This window comes from Colletotrichum jinshuiense, chromosome 4 (assembly GCF_051148585.1).
Source record: "Colletotrichum jinshuiense chromosome 4, complete sequence".
NCBI classification, from domain to species: Eukaryota; Fungi; Ascomycota; class Sordariomycetes; order Glomerellales; family Glomerellaceae; genus Colletotrichum; species Colletotrichum jinshuiense.
Window position 1 is genome coordinate 1,109,514 of NC_139311.1, and position 16,847 is coordinate 1,126,360.

Genomic DNA, 16,847 nt, shown 5'->3' on the forward strand with positions numbered 1-16,847 from the left:
CACAGGGCGAAATCTGACTCGCAGGGACTCAGCCAAGACTTAAGGTCAAGAATTAGGCCAACTAGGAAGAATAACGTGAGACGCCGTCGAAGATTAAACAGACTAGCCTCACGCGAGTGGCACATGCTCGCAACGAGCCACTGGGGAACACTGAGTAGGGAACAATACTCCAGTCTCCTTGCGGACCATCCCGTCCCTCCCGACGATTTCCCCGGTTGGCCGACGGTGTTGTATTGCGGACGCAATGCCTGATTCGGAATTCCCTTCCCCGCGGGCTCCGCTCAGCCCTTATGGCGAATTTGGGCATCGGACGTGCGGCATCGTCCCACGGGACTGGTCTTGACGGACCTCCTCATCTATCTGAACGGTCACATTTCAACCTCCGACTCGAGATTTCCCCCATGAACTAGGATAGCCCCTCAGCCCCTCACGCTGTACGCACCGGACCCCTTTCCTCTGTTATGTTCCCCAGATGCCCCCTCCCTCGGACCAGACTGTGAGCCACTCCGCCGCCCAGCTCGATCGAGTTTGAAAGAAAGAGGCCTGCCAGCCGCCGCCGATGGTCTCGATATACTTCGTACCCGTCTTGGCTTCCCGGCTTGTGTGGATCGCGTCAGATGCACATGTCTGAGCGGGCAACGTCGCAATCTTCCCCAGAAAAACGGCCTTGGCGTGTTTCTCCTACATGTTCTCACCAAGTTCCCACTCCTACGTGCATGGCGAGGACGAGGGGGTAGACCACTCGGAGGGGTATCGCGGGAACGGGGGGGAAACAATTGAAAGAAACACCCTCGGCGACGATCCGCATCCGGGTTATCTTGCACGCACGAGGGAGGGAGGAGGGACGGATCCTCTTGGCTGATTTCTTGATTTGACTTCACTAGGAAAAAGTAGCTGGACACTGTGAAATTGTCCAACGCGGGGCAGCTCAGATCTCGTGACGAACTCCTACTAGGCGTCTTTCTTCAACGTAGAGCCCCTGGTCCCTTCGCCGTGCTTCTTCCTACTCTCAGCGCCGGCACGTCTCTCTCGCTCCTCCCGTGTGTACCTGCAGCGGCCGCGGCAGCAGCAGCAGCAGCAGCAGCTACCGCTTCGAAAGTCTTTCGGATGGACGTCGTACTCAATTCTAATTATTCCCGTTTGGTTCACTTCTTCCCGCCCAGCCAACCAGGTCCAGTGTTCCAGGAAGCAAAGACGCCTGAACGCCGTAACAATGCGAGCATCCCTCTACCGGGCCCCCCATTTCTTCCCAAGCTTTTTCCACTTTTTTCCCCTTCTCTCTCTCTCTCTCTCTGCCTCGACCACAGGTGTCGTCAAGTGGAGGAGGAGGAGGAGGAGATGTACCCGCTGGCAGGTCTCGATAACTACACACACGCACACACACACACATACGCACACACGCGCGCACGCACGCACATCTGCCTCGCCGACCGCGGTCCCCCGTTTTCGTATCTTCCTCCCCTTCGCGGCCAGCTCCACGCCTACACCCCCCCCACCTTGCCTCCTGGTTGGTATAGGCCCTAGTTTCCTGCTGCCGTCGCTCAAGCGTACGTGCGGGACAGGTTGCGGAGGTACCAGTCCACCAGCTTGCGTCCCACCTTGGCCTCGGAGATGTGAATCAGGTCCTGCGCGTCCATGTTAGTTGACTTGCATATCTTACGCGAAACGAAATATAGCGTTGGGGAGGGGGAGGTGGCCTTGTTGGCACGGGGTGTTACTTACGCCCTGCATGGCGTAGTCGAGGTCGCCGACGTTGATCAGGTCGCCATCCAACAGGCTGGGGTGGTCGGTCCAGCGCAGCTGCTTGGTGCGCTGCTTGTTGACCAGGAGCCACGAGCGGAGCTCGTCGGGCTTGACCTCGAGGAAGCCGGACAGCTTGTTGAGGTCCATGGTGGTGTAGAGGCGGAGGTAGGACTTGACGGTGGGGCTCCACATGTTGATCTTGACCTCCTCCATGAAGACGGCGAGGTGGTGCTCGACGGGGTCGATGTTGGACTCGGGGTTCTCAAAGTCGGGGGGCACGGGAGAGATGAACTTGGGGCAGGCGGCGCGGAAGAGCTCCTCGAAGATGGGCAGGGACTCGGGGCCGCCGCGCTGGAGCTTCAGGAGCTGGTCGCCGTACTTCTCGCGCAGGGCGGAGTGGATGGTGTCGTCGAGACGGGTGGGGTGGAAGGCGACGCAGATGGCGATGAGGGCGTACATCTGGTCGTTCTTCTTGGTGATGGAGTCGTACTGGGCGTTCTTCTGGAAGTTCTTGGTACGGGAGACGTAGACCAGGATGTGGGAGAACATCTTGATGGCGTCGGCGTAGCGGTGCATCATCATGTAGCTGAAGCCGACGTAGTAGTACGTGGTGAAGTGGGCGGCCATGACGCGGGCGAACATGGCCTTCTTGTTGAGCTCAATGTCGTCGAGCGTCTTGAGGGCGAGGCTGAAGTCGCCGAGAAGGCAGTGGACGCGGAGCAGACCGATGATGGAGAAGTATCCCAACATGCGGTACAGGTTCTTGTTGCCGTACTCGCCGGCGACGGCCATGGGGTCCTCGTTGCGGCGCATGGCGGCCAGCTGCTCGGTGATTTGCGAGCGCTGGATCAGCGAGTAGAGGACGTTGAGGACGCTGTAGCAGCCCCAGGTGTTGGGGTTCTCCTTGAGGACCTGCATCTCCTCCTCGTTGTTACCCTGGCGGGCGATGCGCATGCGGTAGGACGAGAAGGAGTTGAACTGGTAGATGAACTCGTCGATGACGTCCCAGGCCCAGTAGTACTGTTGCGGCACACGTTAGCTGGTCACGTCGCACACATTTCGCCATCTGCTCTGCTGCGCGGCACCGCGGCATCCAAGAGGGGAGGGGAGCATACCGAGGGGGGCTCGAGGTCCACGGGGCCCTCGCTGTTGAGGATGAAGTGGAACAGACTGCAGTAGGAGTCGTAGCTCTGGAACTTGACCTCGAGGGGCGCGGAGAAGTCGAGGGGCTGGGCGGCGGCGGCGAGACGCGACTGGATGTCGTCGGTCTGCTGGGCCATGGTGAGGGAGTTGACCTGCTCGAGGTCCTCGCCAATGTTGTCCTCGTACTGGACCTGCTCCTTGTAGTCGTTGACGAGGGCCTCCTCCTCGACGTCGCTGTCGTCGTCCACGGCGCGGACGGGCCGCTCTCCATTCTGGTAGCCACTCATTTTGTCGGTGTTTTTCGGGGGGCCACTATTCCTAGTACCAGGAATAGAAGTTGAGAAAATGCGTCCGGATCCGAGGGGGAATGGGCGATGGAAAGGTGGTCGTCAACTCGTTCGGGAAAGTTGAGGACAGATTAGGCGGTCGGGTCGATCGCTCGCGTGGGTGGGGGGTAGGGGAAATTTTTCCTCGAAACGCTGCTAATCCCGCGGGTTTGAGGGGCTTTGCTGAGGTTATCGCAAGAGTTTGGCCGAATTTTTGGCGAGTTAGGGTTACCCGATAGAGCGATATGCCTGTGGAGGGGGACAAGTTGCGTAGGGGCTAGCGTGGTGAATGCGACTAAGCGGTGCTTTGGCGGGGTCGTGGCGGGGTAGGGAGGCTTTGCCGCTGAGGTAATTCCAACCTGAAGTCACTAAACCGACCCGATTCCCAGACAAGCAATCCCAAGCCGGGCCACGCAGAGGGAGCAGTCGGGCAGGCCAGGGAAAGGGAAAAAAAAAAGTTGCATAGATACATACGCTATACAACATCACTCATCACTCGTCATCTCATCACAGAGCCTCCGCCTCTTTTTTTTGTGTCAAGCTTTGGTCAAGAACAACCAGGACCACTACTCATTCCGACGAGCTGCAGGACAAAAAAGAGTCATCGCTGTCCGTGCAAAACTTGCAGCCAAAAAAAGAGAAAAAAAGTGGCGAATCAAGGCGCTTCGTTCACGTTTCTCGAACTCATCTGAATCCCGGTTGGGTGCAGTCTATTAGTCACAGGCCAGGACCAATTAGTTGTCGAATCATCATCCTCATTGCGACTTTGGCCAACGGTTCTGACTTGCGCAAGCCACACTGCCCCCCAGGCCTCACCTCTTGCGACGCAGAAACCCGGTCGCTTTAGACAAGATCCGGAGGCGTATACATACCAACCTGCGCTTCGCATTCACTTTGCTCTTTCGTCCCCGCATTACATTCTGTCCATAGACCTTTTGATACCCCCTTCGCCCTCCTACGTCCCCCGTCTCTTTACCTCATAAGCCTTTCATCATGCCTGTTGTCACACCCGAAAAGCTGGCCAGCCTGCAAAGGCATGCCACCGATGTGCGGAATGTACGTCTTCCCTCGTGACGGATGCGCAAAATGACGTCGCTAATGATCCTGTCAGATTTGCATTCTGGCCCACGTCGACCACGGCAAGACGTCGTTGACGGACGCCCTCTTGGCCACAAACGGCATCATCTCACCCAAGCTCGCCGGCAAGATCCGGTACCTGGACTCGCGGCCCGACGAGCAGCTGCGAGGCATCACCATGGAATCCTCCGCCATCTCACTCTACTTCTCCATGCTGAGGAGGTCAGCCCCGGACGCCACCCCGGAAGCGAAGGAGTACCTCATCAACCTCATCGACTCGCCCGGCCACATCGACTTCAGCAGCGAGGTGTCGACCGCTTCGCGCCTGTGCGACGGCGCCGTCGTCCTGGTCGACGCCGTCGAGGGAGTCTGCAGTCAGACCGTGACGGTTCTGAGGCAGACGTGGACCGAGAAGCTGAAGCCCCTGCTCGTCATCAACAAGATCGACCGCTTGGTCACCGAGCTCAAGATGTCGCCCGGCGAGGCCTACACCCATCTCAGCAAGATCCTCGAACAGGTCAACGCGGTGCTCGGCAGCTTCTTCCAGGGCGAGCGCATGGAGGAGGACCTCAACTGGCGCGAGCGGATGGAGGAGCGCGTCCAGGCCACGGCCGCCAAGGAGGCCGGCGTCGAGCAGGTCAGCGAGTCGGGCGAGTTCCAGTTCGAGGAGCGCGACGACGAGGACCTCTACTTTGCGCCGGAGAAGAACAACGTCATCTTCAGCAGTGCCATCGACGGGTGGGCCTTTACCGTGCGGCAGTTTGCGGGCTTGTACGAGAAGAAGCTCGGCATCAAGCGGGGCACGATGGAAAAGGTGCTCTGGGGTAGCTTCTACCTCGACCCCAAGACCAAGAAGATTCTGGGCCAGAAGCATCTTAAGGGGAGGAACCTGAAGCCCATGTTTGTTCAGCTGGTGTTGGAGCCCATCTGGACGGCCTACCAAGCGACTGTCGGCGGCGACCACGGCAAGGGTGACCCCGCGTTGTTGGAGAAGATCACCAAGTCCCTCGGGCTCACCATCCCCCCTCACATCATGCGTTCCCGAGACCCTCGGCTGTTGCTGACCACCGTCTTCTCGTCCTGGCTCCCGCTGTCGACCGCAATGCTGGTCTCCGTTGTGGAGTCCCTCCCGTCACCGCCGGCGGCGCAGGCCGAACGACTGCCGGAGATTCTGCAAAACGTCCCCGGCTCGGACGCCGTCGACGCAAAGATCAGGGACGCCATGGTTTCGTTCAAGACCTCCCCGTCCGACCCGGTCGTCGCGTACGTCAGCAAAATGGTTTCCGTGCCCGAGAGCGAGCTGCCGCAGAACAAGCGCCGGACGGGCCAGCTGACGGCCGACGAGGCGCGGGAGCTTGCGCGCAAGAAGCGGGCGGAGGCCGCTCGCGCCCAAGCCGCGGCCAACTCCAAGGCGAACGGCGTCGAGGACCTGACGACGGCGCTCGAAGAAGTCAACCTCGACGACTACGCGCCCGAGCACGAGGAGAAGGAGATCGACCCCGAGCACCTCATCGGCTTCGCGCGCATGTACTCCGGCACACTGACCGTCGGCGACTCCCTCTGGGTCGTGCCGCCAAAGTGGTCCCCCGCCAACCCCAACTCCTCCCCCCGGCCGGTGCAGATCACCGTCACCGCGCTGTATATGCTCATGGGCCGCAACCTCGAGGCCCTCGACTCCGTGCCCGCCGGCGTCGTCTTTGGCATTGGCGGCCTCGAGGGCCACCTCCTCAAGAACGGTACCCTCTGCAGCCAGATCGAGGGTGCGGTCAACCTTGCCGGCGTGGCCAACCTCGGCAAGCCCATCGTCCGCGTCGCCCTCGAGCCGGTCAACCCCGCCGATCTTGACAAGATGATCCACGGCCTGCGCTTGCTCGTCCAGTCCGACCCCTGTGCCGAGTACGAGCAGTTTAGCAGCGGCGAGCACGTCCTCCTGACCGCCGGCGAACTGCATCTCGAACGCTGCCTGACGGATCTCAAGGAGCGCTTCGCCCGCTGCGACATCCAGGCGGGCGCCCCTATCGTGCCGTACCGCGAGACCATCGTCCGCGCCGACGAGATGCGACCCCCCGCGAACAAGGAACTCGGCCGCGGCGTCGTCGTCGGCACGACGTCCTCCAAGCAGGTCTCCATCCGCCTGCAGGTCCGCCCCTTGCCCTCCGACGTCACCGACTTCCTGCTCAAGAACGGCGACGTCATCAAGCGCATGTACTCGGACCGCACAGCCGCCGCCGCAGGGGGCGAGGCAGAGGGCGCCGCCAACGGCGAAGAGAAGATCGATGTCGACGTCGACACGGACGTGACCGCCGCCAAGATCATGTCGCTCGACGACTTCAAGCAGAAGCTCCAGTCGGCCCTCGAGTCCAGCCGCGGCGGCCGCGAGCACTTCAAATCCGCCGTCGACCGCATCGCCGCCTTCGGGCCCCGCCGCACCGGACCCAACATCCTCATCGACTCGACCAAGGACGGCCTCCTCGCCAAGCTCTTCTCCCCGGCTGCCGAGCGCGACGGCTCCGCGGCGCCCCAGGCCGACGAGGCCCTCCGCCCGGTCCACGTCGCCGACAAGATCCCCTACGCCTTCCAGCTCGCCACCGCGCAGGGCCCGCTCTGCCACGAGCCCGTCCAGGGCATCGCCGTCTTTGTCGAGGACGTCGTCATCCACACCACCGAGGACGACCCCACGCCGCCGACGGCCCGCGACCGCCTGCCCCGCCTGACGGGCGAGGTGATCAAGACCTTCACCGCCTCGCTCCGCGCCGGCATGCTCGACTGGTCCTCGCGGCTGATGCTGGCCATGTACAGCGTCGAGATCCAGGCCTCGACCGAGGTCCTCGGCCGCGTCTACGACGTCCTCACCCGCCGCCGCGGCCGCGTCCTCTCCGAGGCCATGAAGGAGGGCACGCCCTTCTTCACCATCCAGTCCGTGCTCCCCGTCGCCGAGTCGTTCGGCTTCGCCGACGAGATGCGCAAGCGCACGAGCGGCGCCGCGCAGCCCCAGCTCATCTTCGCCGGCTACGAGGTGCTCGACGAGGACCCCTTCTGGGTGCCGTTCACCGAGGATGACCTCGAGGACCTCGGCGAGCTGGCGGACAAGGAGAACGTGGCCAAGAGGTACATGGACGGCGTCAGGAGGAAGAAGGGCCTGCTGGTCGAAGGACGCAACGTGGCGAGAGACGCGGAGAAGCAGAAGACCTTGAAGAGGTAAGTCGGCTGGGCTGGGCCGGCTGGGGATATATATATGGGTTAGGGCTTGGGAATAAGAGGTTAGAAAAACGGTAGCGAGTAATCCAAAGACAATCTGATTTGTACATGAGTGACCTTCATCACCGTGATGGGTTTAAAGAAAATTCTGTAAACAAAAGCTCTTAAAGAGAGCATCACGTTGGTTGTTGATAATGACTTGCCCACCACAAACCCCATTGGGGATGGTCATGAGCCGCACATCGCGAATCGCGGAGACTAGCAATTATTTTGTACTTTTTATTTCATTCCCTTGCCTATCGTCTATTTGCATTTCACGGGCCCGTCCCCCAAACTACCCACAGTCGCCGACACACTAAAAAACATCGTCAAAAAAGACTTCGCTCCGTCCCCAGACACCATCGTTCCATTTTCCATTCATCGCAGAGAAAAAGAACCAAGGCCCGGAAGATATGAGCTAGCTCGCCATCATTTTTTGGTATCGAAGGGGGGGAGAGGGAAGGATAGGAGAGGGGGCCTGAAAAATCATTTTAAAAGCCACGAAACATTGTAGAGGGTGATGCGAGGAGGACAGGGAAAGTAGAAATCATCAAAACGTAGAACAGTCGTCCGTGTTCAAATAACACGATTGGACGGATCTATCGTTGCACTGGGCGTCGCATTCCGCAAAGGGGAGTCGAGAGTGGTAGAACTTTGGTTGAGATTGTGAATTCCCTATGCTCCATTGTCACTTGGAGCAGAAAATCCTGGCGGATAGGTTCGCTGACCTTGACATGACCCTCGGCGAGTGTCGAGTGCAGCAGAGGGTTGAGGACAAAGGAAAAAGAGAGAAAAGAAAAATAAAACATGGTCATGAGCCCCTCCATTCCAACATCCATGAACCTTTTTTTAAGTAACCACTTCGCAAACTCCGATGAATGCGTGCGAATGCGCGCCTTCTCCAGTCGCTGAGTCGAGGAGACCGTCTTGCCCATGATGGCAATGCCATCAAAGCAAGGACCGCAGAGGTGCCGAGAAAAAGGAAAATGTTTCTTGAGCGATCCGTGAGCCGGTTTTGTTCGTGGGAGGAAGCAAAGTATCGGAAAAGAGGAGAATCATGCCCGTCAAGCCCCAAGTAAGCGGTTCGTGGCGTAAAGTCGTTCGTCAGAATCGTATTCGGAGTCATCTGGGTATATGTGACGAGAAATATCGTCTAGGCTCCGCATGCAGACACGCGGGCGCATCTTCTCAGCGACAAATGCGGACTCAACCCCATCGGGCCCGGCTGGACGCTGAAGGATGATAGGACTACGCACGCCCGCCCTCTAGGCAGTGCCCCGAGGTCCAACGTTGCGTCGGCCCTTGTTGGGGACCGTAGTCCAACCATCGTCAACAGGGGCATCACCCTCGGCGGCCGCAGAAGTGGACGCCGGCTTGTCGGCGGGGGGGCCGTTGGCGCGAGGGGGACGGGCACCCTCAGCCCGGCCACCGCGAGGACCGCCAGGACCGCCACGGCGGGGTCCGGTCGGGGGGCCGCGGGGACCTCTCTGCTCAGAAGCAGCGGATCTCCAGCTGCTCGACTCGGTAGCGCGGGACTTGGGCGCCTCGCGAGGCTCCTTGGGCTCCTTGGGCTCTCTCGGCTCCCTGGATCGGATAGGGACCTTTTGCTCGTCGGAAGCACCGTTCTCCTGGGCAGCCTCAGCCTCCGGGGCGGCCTCCTCCTTGGCGGCCTCCTCGGTCTCCTTGTTCTCGCCGTTGGCCTTGGCAGCCTCCTGCTCAGCCTCCTTGGCAGCCTTCTCCTCGGCCTCCTTGGCAGCGGCCTCCTTGGCGAGACGGCGCTCTTCCTTGGCCTTCTCCTCGGCCTCGCGCTTCTCCTTGATCACCTGCTGCTTCTTCTCCTCGATCGCGCGCTCCTTGGCGGCAGTGTCAATAGGACGGGCGGCACCGAAGGGGCTAGCCTTAGAGTCAGTGCCGGAGGGGGACAGAAGGTCGGTGGCCTCGGACACAGTTCGCTTGGCCAGGTTCAGCTTGGGGCGGCCAACGGGAGCAGCGGGAGCTGCGGCAGGAGAAGAGGGGGCCTCGCTGCCATCGCCAGACTGGCTACCGGACTTGGCAGCGGCGTCGGGGCGCATGCTGGTTCTCCACTGGTTGTCCTTGTCGGCAGCGGTGGGAACACGCTCGGGGCGGGGAGGACGAGAGTCCTGGCGAGACTCCTGGCGAGGAGGCTGACCCTCACCCCAAGCAGCGGGAGACTGACGGCGGTCACGGAACTCGCGGGGTCCGTCGTTGGTACGAGGACGGCTGCCGTCACGGGAGCCAGACTCAGGCTGGGCGATAGGGGAAAGGGGACCTCTGCGCTCCCAGTTGCCAAAGTCACGGACCTTGCCGTCATCCTCACGGGGCTCGCGAGGCTCACGCGGGGCGCGACGCTCACCAAACTCGGAGGGACGGCGGTCGCTTCCACCACGTCCGGGCAAGTCGGGCAGGGGGCCCTTGCGGGACCAGTCGCTGAAGTCGCGGGTCGAATCACCACGGTCACCGCCGCGAGCTATAGAAGAGTCAGCATTTGTGAAGTAATAGTTCTTAGAGACAAGTCCTTACGGGGATCGGCAATCTTGATTCTGATGGCACGGCCCTGGAAAGTCTGACCATCCAGGGTCAGGGCCTGCTTCAAACCCTCAAGGTCACCAAACTCGGCGTAGGCGAAGCCCTTGGGGCGCTGCTGCTCGCGGTCCTCGATGATGCGAACGCTAACGATGTTGCAGCCCTCGAAAAACTCGTTGACAGTCTCGTCGGTAGCATCGTACGAGAGGTTGCCAAGGTGAGCGGTGTAAGGGGGCTTGTCGGGAAGCTGCTGGGGAAGGTTTTCACGGATGGAAGAGTAGCCGCCATAGTCTCCTATCGGATGGTTAGAAGCGGTCGTTTGTTTCCCCACGTTTGTTAAACTCACTTCGCTCGGGGCGGTCGCCACCGCCGCCGCTGCTACCCCAGCCACCTTGGCTGGGACGGTAGCCTGCTCGCTCGGCAGGGGGGAGAGCCTGGGTGCCTATAACGACTTGTCAGTGGGAAAAGAACGGTTGGGCGCGAGGCTGAGACATGGGAGTATCGCATACCGGCTACAGAAATGTTAGTAAGAGTCTATGGGCATGGCTGGGTAGCAGTATCGGAAACTCACTGTAGGTATCCTCGACCTCATCTGCCCACGATCCTCCGTAGCCTGCTAGATGTCAGTCCATGTCCGAAATATGCGCTGCAAACCTGTCGGCCAAAAGAGGGGCCGACAGGGCGGCAGTCGGGGGTATGAAGCAAAGGCTGTCGAGGGGTTGCGACTGACTTGAGTCCTGCAGGAAGTCGCCAAGCGACATCTTCTGCTGTTCCTTCTTCTTGGGCGCTATGACGACAGGGTTAGCGTTGGTCCAGCTCCGGGGCGAGGCAGCAGTGTGCGACAGAGGACGGGTTACTCACCCATGATTGCGGTGTTGAGGCGGCTTCGCGCAACGATTTAGATCGAGGCGCGATGCAGGGAGTTGTAGTGGCCGAACGGAGCGGCTATTCGGTAGGGGTGCGGGTGGTGGTGCGGAGGCACTGGATATCCGAGGGATATTTTGTAGGGTGAGATGCCGCCTAGGAAAGGGAATCTCGAGCGCCGGGAGTCGATGAAGTCGATGGGCGATACGATACGTCAGAGGTATGCGATAGACTTGTTGGGCCCAGCTTGCGTTGATTTGCTGGGGCTGAGTCTTTGAAGGAAAGGTCGAAGTTTTACCCGCGCAGAGAGGGTGATTGAAAGTTTGTGAGGGTTGGACAATTTTCTCGAGGTGGCCGGAGGTGGGAGGCACTAGCCCCGCCACGGCCTAGCTCACCTTTTCGACCTAGCGCCCCGCCAAGTGCACGGTCCACCAACGCCGGGAAAACCCGTGATTGAACAATCCCATTTTTTGAGAGGGGCTTCCGGAGCCACGGGGGGAGGGGAAACGCTGAAGCACTGGGCGCTCCCTTCACTGTGGAAGCTTAAGGTCGGCGGCAGAAGGGTATGATGTGCACTTGCAGTCAAGCCCGCATTTGCATCTAGCGGGTATGCACGGGTAAAACTGTTTTGAGCCGCACGAAACATTTGCAACGCTCCCTCGCTTGTTTGGTTTCGCCCCGTTTGTTGCATGTCAGCCCCCCTTGCGGAAAGCTTCCAGAACATCAACTGCCATATCTGATATCTGCCGGGCCCTCAGGTCGTCACTCGCCGCCCCAACGACGTCTTCCTGCAACTTCCCGCCATATTCATCATGGCAGATGATGCGAGCGGCAACACGGCAGAGCAGCCGCCGCGGCAGCAGCGCCGGGGTCTGCTGCCGCCGGGACTGGTCGAACTCATGGGCCCGCCCCTGAAAGTTGGCGCCTTGACTGGTAAGTCGCTATATAGGAGAAGGATGCTATCGGAACTCACTTGATTCTTATTCAAGAGCATCTATCCACAATGCTGGATCATATGGCTCACCAAAGTCTTACGCAGGCACCTTTGGCGTGTTCAGTGGCATCGCTGCCGGCATCGTCCGCGATTCTACACCAGCACTGTTCGCTCTGGCATCCGGGATTCAGTGGTTTGCCCTTGGCTCCAGTTACTGGCGTACGTTGCATCAAACCTTGTTATGTGTGAGGCCGGATGCTGATTTTCTTAATGTTCAGTCTCAAGGACAGTGGTTATGACTGCCTGGGGTGGTGAAGGGAAGCTCACCAACTCATCCAAGATCCAAGCAAGTACTATTGCTGGAGGCACGGCAGGAATGGTTGGCGGACTGATTCGTGAGTGCTCTTTCCTCTGTCACGAAATACAGTCTAATGAGCGACCTTCAGGCGGCCCAAAAAACATCATTCCCGGAGTGCTTGTCTTCTCGCTCGTTGGAGGAACGGGCCAGGCTATCGTCAATAGTGTGCAAGGCAGACCTGAAGTCACGGAGAAGAAGAAGAGCATCTTCGAATCAAGTTGGAGCCCTCTCAAGAAGCTCTCAGACGACGAGTATCGCGGAATGATTGACGAGAAAATGCTAAAGATCGATGCCGAAATTGCCTTGATCGACGACAAAATCGTCGAGCTGCGGGCTGCAAAGGAAGCAGCCCGACCACCGTCGCAAGAACAAGAGCCCGCAGCGCAGCCGCCAGGTTCAAGGAACTAGGCCTTGTTTTGTTTCCTTTGTGTGTATTATCTTGTCAACAGTATAATAGAATGTACCAACAGACACAAATTGTATCATTATATCAGTGGGCCCCTCCCTGACCGCTGTATTTTTCTATACTCCTTCCATCTCCTTTGCGGTGTTATTACTGCGGTACCAGCACCATTTACACGAATATGCTTCCTTGCTAGCCGACCCGAATGACCAGCCGCAATTGATTTAGTGACGTTGGTTGAAGTCGGTGAATCGCAAGTACTGCGACGGCCAGTCTTCGCGTTACATTCCCTTGATGCTGATTGGTTTGCACGCACAGAAGTTAGCCAATCACCATGGAGGTCCCCCTGATCCTTGGGGGTGAGGCTCTGCAGACTGAATTGCCCCTCCCAACACGATCGCCTTGCAACGGTACCTCTCCACTTGGTGTTGGCTAGTCCCCGATCGAGCTATATGAAATCTGCTTTACCATGAGATTAATCAATACCTCAACTCTGCACCTCGAAGAATTCTTCGAGTCGGCTCGCCCCAAGTACGCCATTCTCTCGCATACGTGGGGCCTGAACGAAGTTGCGCTTCAAGAGTGGCAGGAATGGGAGCGAGGCGGCCCGGACTCACGAGTCCGGACAGAGGCCAAACATGGATTCCAAAAGATCAAGAACACATGCCGTATAGCTCAGCAGGAAGGAATCAGTCATGTTTGGGTGGACACGGACTGCATCGACAAGAAAAGCAGCGCCGAGCTGTCGGAAGCCATCAACTCAATGTTTGCATGGTACCAGGGATCCTCCGTCTGCTATGTGTACTTGGAAGACCTCGAGCCCGGCCAATCCCAAACATCCTTGAGTCAATGTCGGTGGTTCACAAGGGGCTGGACCTTGCAAGAGCTGCTTGCACCTACCAGGATGACGTTCTATGATAGCACTTGGGAATCTATTGGCAGCAAGGCCGTCCTCGCGCAATCGCTCGTTTCCATCACCGGGATCGAAACTAATGTTCTCCTCCATCCAGAGGCTCTGTATTCGGCCTGCCTCGCCAAGAGAATGTCATGGGCATCAACCCGCCAGACGACGCGGAGCGAGGACATGGCCTACTGTCTTTTGGGAATATTCCAGATACACATGCCTCTACTGTACGGCGAAGGTTCCGAGGCCTTTCGAAGACTGCAAGAAGAGATCATGAAGATGTCAACGGATCAAAGCCTCTTTGCCTGGGACTGGACCGATAAGACGATGGAACCCCAGCGCCAGCACTGGATTTCCCTGATGGCACCACACCCTTCAGTGTTTGCTGGCTGCAGTAGAGTGATCAAGGGCGGAATGTATCCGTTGAGAAATTCGCCGTTCCAAAAGGAGTTCACCATGTCAAACCTTGGCCTTTCCATAGCACTCCCGCTCATCAAAACCTACTCTTCGTCGACAGTCTACGCAGCTCTCGACTGCAGATACGACACGGATGACCATGAGGACACTATCATTTGTATACCATTGTGGGCCACTGGTGTGTCCTCGACGTTCAGGAGAGATAGACTCAGGCCACTGGCGAATCTGTCGATCCCTACTAAGCACGTGGCGGAGCCTGCGATCGCTGTATACTTTCCAAGATTTTCTGAGCTATCACAGCTCATTGTAATAAGACATACCCGGGAACACACTCAACCATCCGGCCTTGGATCTACACAGGTCTTGTTCCGGCTGTTTTCTTGCAACAACGCGTTGAAGAGGTGGCACGTTTACGATGATTTTGCGGGCTTCGACCCCGCAGCTGGGCTTGTTCAGGTGGCACCCTACTCGACCAGAACGCTTGCTGGTAAAGAGATCAAGGGCTTTTGCATACGGCTTCGCAACTTCGACATTGGCGATGACGGCGGGGATTGGGCTCTCATCATTATGAGCTGTAAGAAATCAGGGTGGAGGCGCGTCTTTTTTGAGAGGCATAGGAACGAAAAGAGTACACTGGCTCGCAAACAATTCATGGATGGTTGGCTGAACAAGCTGGACGAGTCACGGGTTTTGGTGTCCGGGAATGGAGCCGTCTGTGGCAGGCTGAGGGTCGAAGTTGGACTTGAGCACAATCCTCCGAGTGATATATACAGTCCCGTTGTGCCGCTGTTTTTCGACATAAATTCGAGTGTTGGGCCAGATTTGTACGGTGGTGTTCATACGGGCTGAAGATCACTGACATGCAGGCTTGATAATGATGCTTGGCTGACTGTAGTGTAGGTGAGATAGTGGTAGATGATAGCTATATGTCTGGGGAATTGATGTCATTTGCGCATGACTCGCATAAGCAATGATAGCGTAGCCGCCGTTGGCTTGCCATGTGTAATTCAACGTTTTGGGCCGTGTTTGTTGTCTCAATTCTCCAAGGGATGGTGAGGGCAGTCAGCGCGTGTATAACGTAAGCGGATGGGAGATGTCCCGGCCCAGATGGTACACAAACCAGGCGCCCGAATAACACGGGGTCATACACCGTTGACCAAGGGGATGACGGCCAGACATGAGCTTGCTTTGCACGACGAGATGGCTCAATTGAAGGTGTTTGGACGTTGGGACTGACGGAGCGACGTTTCGCTGGTCCCTGCGCACATCCATGCCCCTTGCCATGTTTATCTCACTCACTAAGACATAGCCATCTTGGGTCGGTTCACGGTCTGAGATATCGGCCCTGCAAGGTTCCAAGCCCTGGTGATGACGGTAGGGACGGACGGGCGCGGTTTGGCAGATTTGGAGACGTCTACTGCACGTGCTAGCTCACTGGAGCAGCCCTAGCTCCGACGCTACAGCGTCCCATCCAACGCACGGGCGCATTGAGCAGCGGGCACGGCCCTCTAATGCAAGCAATTGTTGAATCCCGTCGATTCTGCGGCAGCGCGGCAGCGGCAGCGGCCAGCAGGTGGTGGGATAACAGTGGACACCTGGCGAACCCGGAGTGGCCCACAGGGGAAGGGGTCCAGCAGCCAATGGGATGAGGTAAGCGACGGAACTGGCCGAGGGCCAGGCCAGGCGAGGCGAGGGCATTCTACGAACCCGGGGGTGGGAATTAATTGAGAGCGAGGGAATGCCATGCATCTGGCGGGCCTGGAACCGCTGGCATTCAACATCGACCCTCCCCAAAGTACCTTTGTGCAGTAACTACCGCGACGCAGTACTTGGTGTCATTTCCCATCCGCCAATCCCCAAGTGCCCTGTTCCTGGATTCCGTCGCTCCGTCTAGTCCGTCACTTCGCGACCCAGCGCCAGCCCGCCCTGCACCGACGCTGAATCTCCTGGCCCTCCCTGTCTGTCCCAAATATCCCGTTAATTAAGCCCATCGTTGCATGTCTTACCAATCAATCCTCTTCTTGTCTCCCAGCAGTCGTTGCCATTGAGACCAAGTCGAGATAGGCTGTGTTTGTTTGCCGGCTAGCAACCTGCCTCTCCGTCATCCCTCATATTGATTATACATTTCGCAGTTATTAACCGATCATCCGAATATCCGATCATCCCCCCCTCCGACCAATACACACTCAGCCAAGAGCGGATGCTGGGCCGAGAAATCAGTACCAGACGGCGGCCAAGGGCTTAGACGACTTCTCCCGCCATTCGCCAACCCGGTCCCCAGATTCCTGCTGCTGAGCTGCGTCACTCTTCTGCAAGAGTTCCTGTATCTTCGATCCGCCCGTTTCGTTTTGGAGAATCCTCCCACACCAGGTCTAACCAAGCCTATTTTTTGCCCCAACGGAACGCACTCTCCGCACCGCCGTCAAATTTCTAAACCGCCCACCGCTCGATCCCACAACTCTCCCTTCTGAACCAACCAAGGGATCCGATCATCGTCTGGCCCGCCGTCCGTCCCTGCGACCGTTTGCGATTCTTGCTCGACCCTTGCGACCCGCTATCCGCACTACAACCCTCGTTGATACCACACCGCGTCGGCGCCGAGCTTTTGCTGCAGCAAGCTGAGTTTACATCACCGCCCACCACCGACCTGCCACATAAACCCACACAAAAGGACCGACCCTCGACGACATGGCGCGCTCGGATCGTTGGAAGCGGAAGTAAACGTGCGGGATTCCATAGAGAGAGACCTGGTTCTCTTCAGGCATGTCGTCCTCCCTTGCATCTCCGTCTCGCCAGCTTTATCTCCTCCCCTTTAACATCCACTCTGTGCCGGGAGCCGCTGTGCTAATGCTGAGGTGGTGGTGGTACAGATACTGAGGCGAGCCATCGAACGCGCG

The 16,847-nt window shown here is 58.4% G+C and overlaps 5 protein-coding genes across 5 annotated transcripts; 3 read left to right on the forward strand and 2 right to left on the reverse strand.

The window, feature by feature from the left end:
• Positions 1 to 1,541: 1,541 nt before the first annotated feature.
• EsH8_IV_000290 (translation initiation factor 3 complex subunit L) lies at positions 1,542 to 3,173 on the reverse strand (the record flags this gene model as incomplete). Its single annotated transcript, XM_083265180.1, has 3 exons — positions 1,542 to 1,625; positions 1,723 to 2,763; positions 2,859 to 3,173. 3 exons carry the CDS (start codon positions 3,171 to 3,173, stop codon positions 1,542 to 1,544), a joined length of 1,440 nt encoding a protein of 479 aa, XP_083124075.1.
• Positions 3,174 to 4,205: 1,032 nt separating this feature from the next.
• On the forward strand, positions 4,206 to 7,491 carry EsH8_IV_000291 (GTPase RIA1; the record flags this gene model as incomplete). Its single annotated transcript, XM_083265181.1, has 2 exons — positions 4,206 to 4,268; positions 4,324 to 7,491. 2 exons carry the CDS (start codon positions 4,206 to 4,208, stop codon positions 7,489 to 7,491), a joined length of 3,231 nt encoding a protein of 1,076 aa, XP_083124076.1.
• A 1,300-nt stretch (positions 7,492 to 8,791) lies between these two features.
• On the reverse strand, positions 8,792 to 10,935 carry EsH8_IV_000292 (uncharacterized protein; the record flags this gene model as incomplete). Its single annotated transcript, XM_083265182.1, has 6 exons — positions 8,792 to 10,014; positions 10,068 to 10,364; positions 10,417 to 10,512; positions 10,642 to 10,683; positions 10,801 to 10,857; positions 10,932 to 10,935. The coding sequence occupies 6 exons, from the start codon at positions 10,933 to 10,935 to the stop codon at positions 8,792 to 8,794; spliced, it is 1,719 nt and encodes a 572-aa protein (XP_083124077.1).
• Positions 10,936 to 11,746: 811 nt separating this feature from the next.
• EsH8_IV_000293 (uncharacterized protein) lies at positions 11,747 to 12,634 on the forward strand (the record flags this gene model as incomplete). The annotated part of the gene is made up of 4 exons (XM_083265183.1): positions 11,747 to 11,867; positions 11,974 to 12,087; positions 12,147 to 12,263; positions 12,315 to 12,634. 4 exons carry the CDS (start codon positions 11,747 to 11,749, stop codon positions 12,632 to 12,634), a joined length of 672 nt encoding a protein of 223 aa, XP_083124078.1.
• Positions 12,635 to 13,098: 464 nt separating this feature from the next.
• EsH8_IV_000294 (uncharacterized protein) lies at positions 13,099 to 14,799 on the forward strand (the record flags this gene model as incomplete). The annotated part of the gene is made up of 1 exon (XM_083265184.1): positions 13,099 to 14,799. The coding sequence occupies one exon, from the start codon at positions 13,099 to 13,101 to the stop codon at positions 14,797 to 14,799; it is 1,701 nt and encodes a 566-aa protein (XP_083124079.1).
• Between the last annotated feature and the right edge of the window lie 2,048 nt (positions 14,800 to 16,847).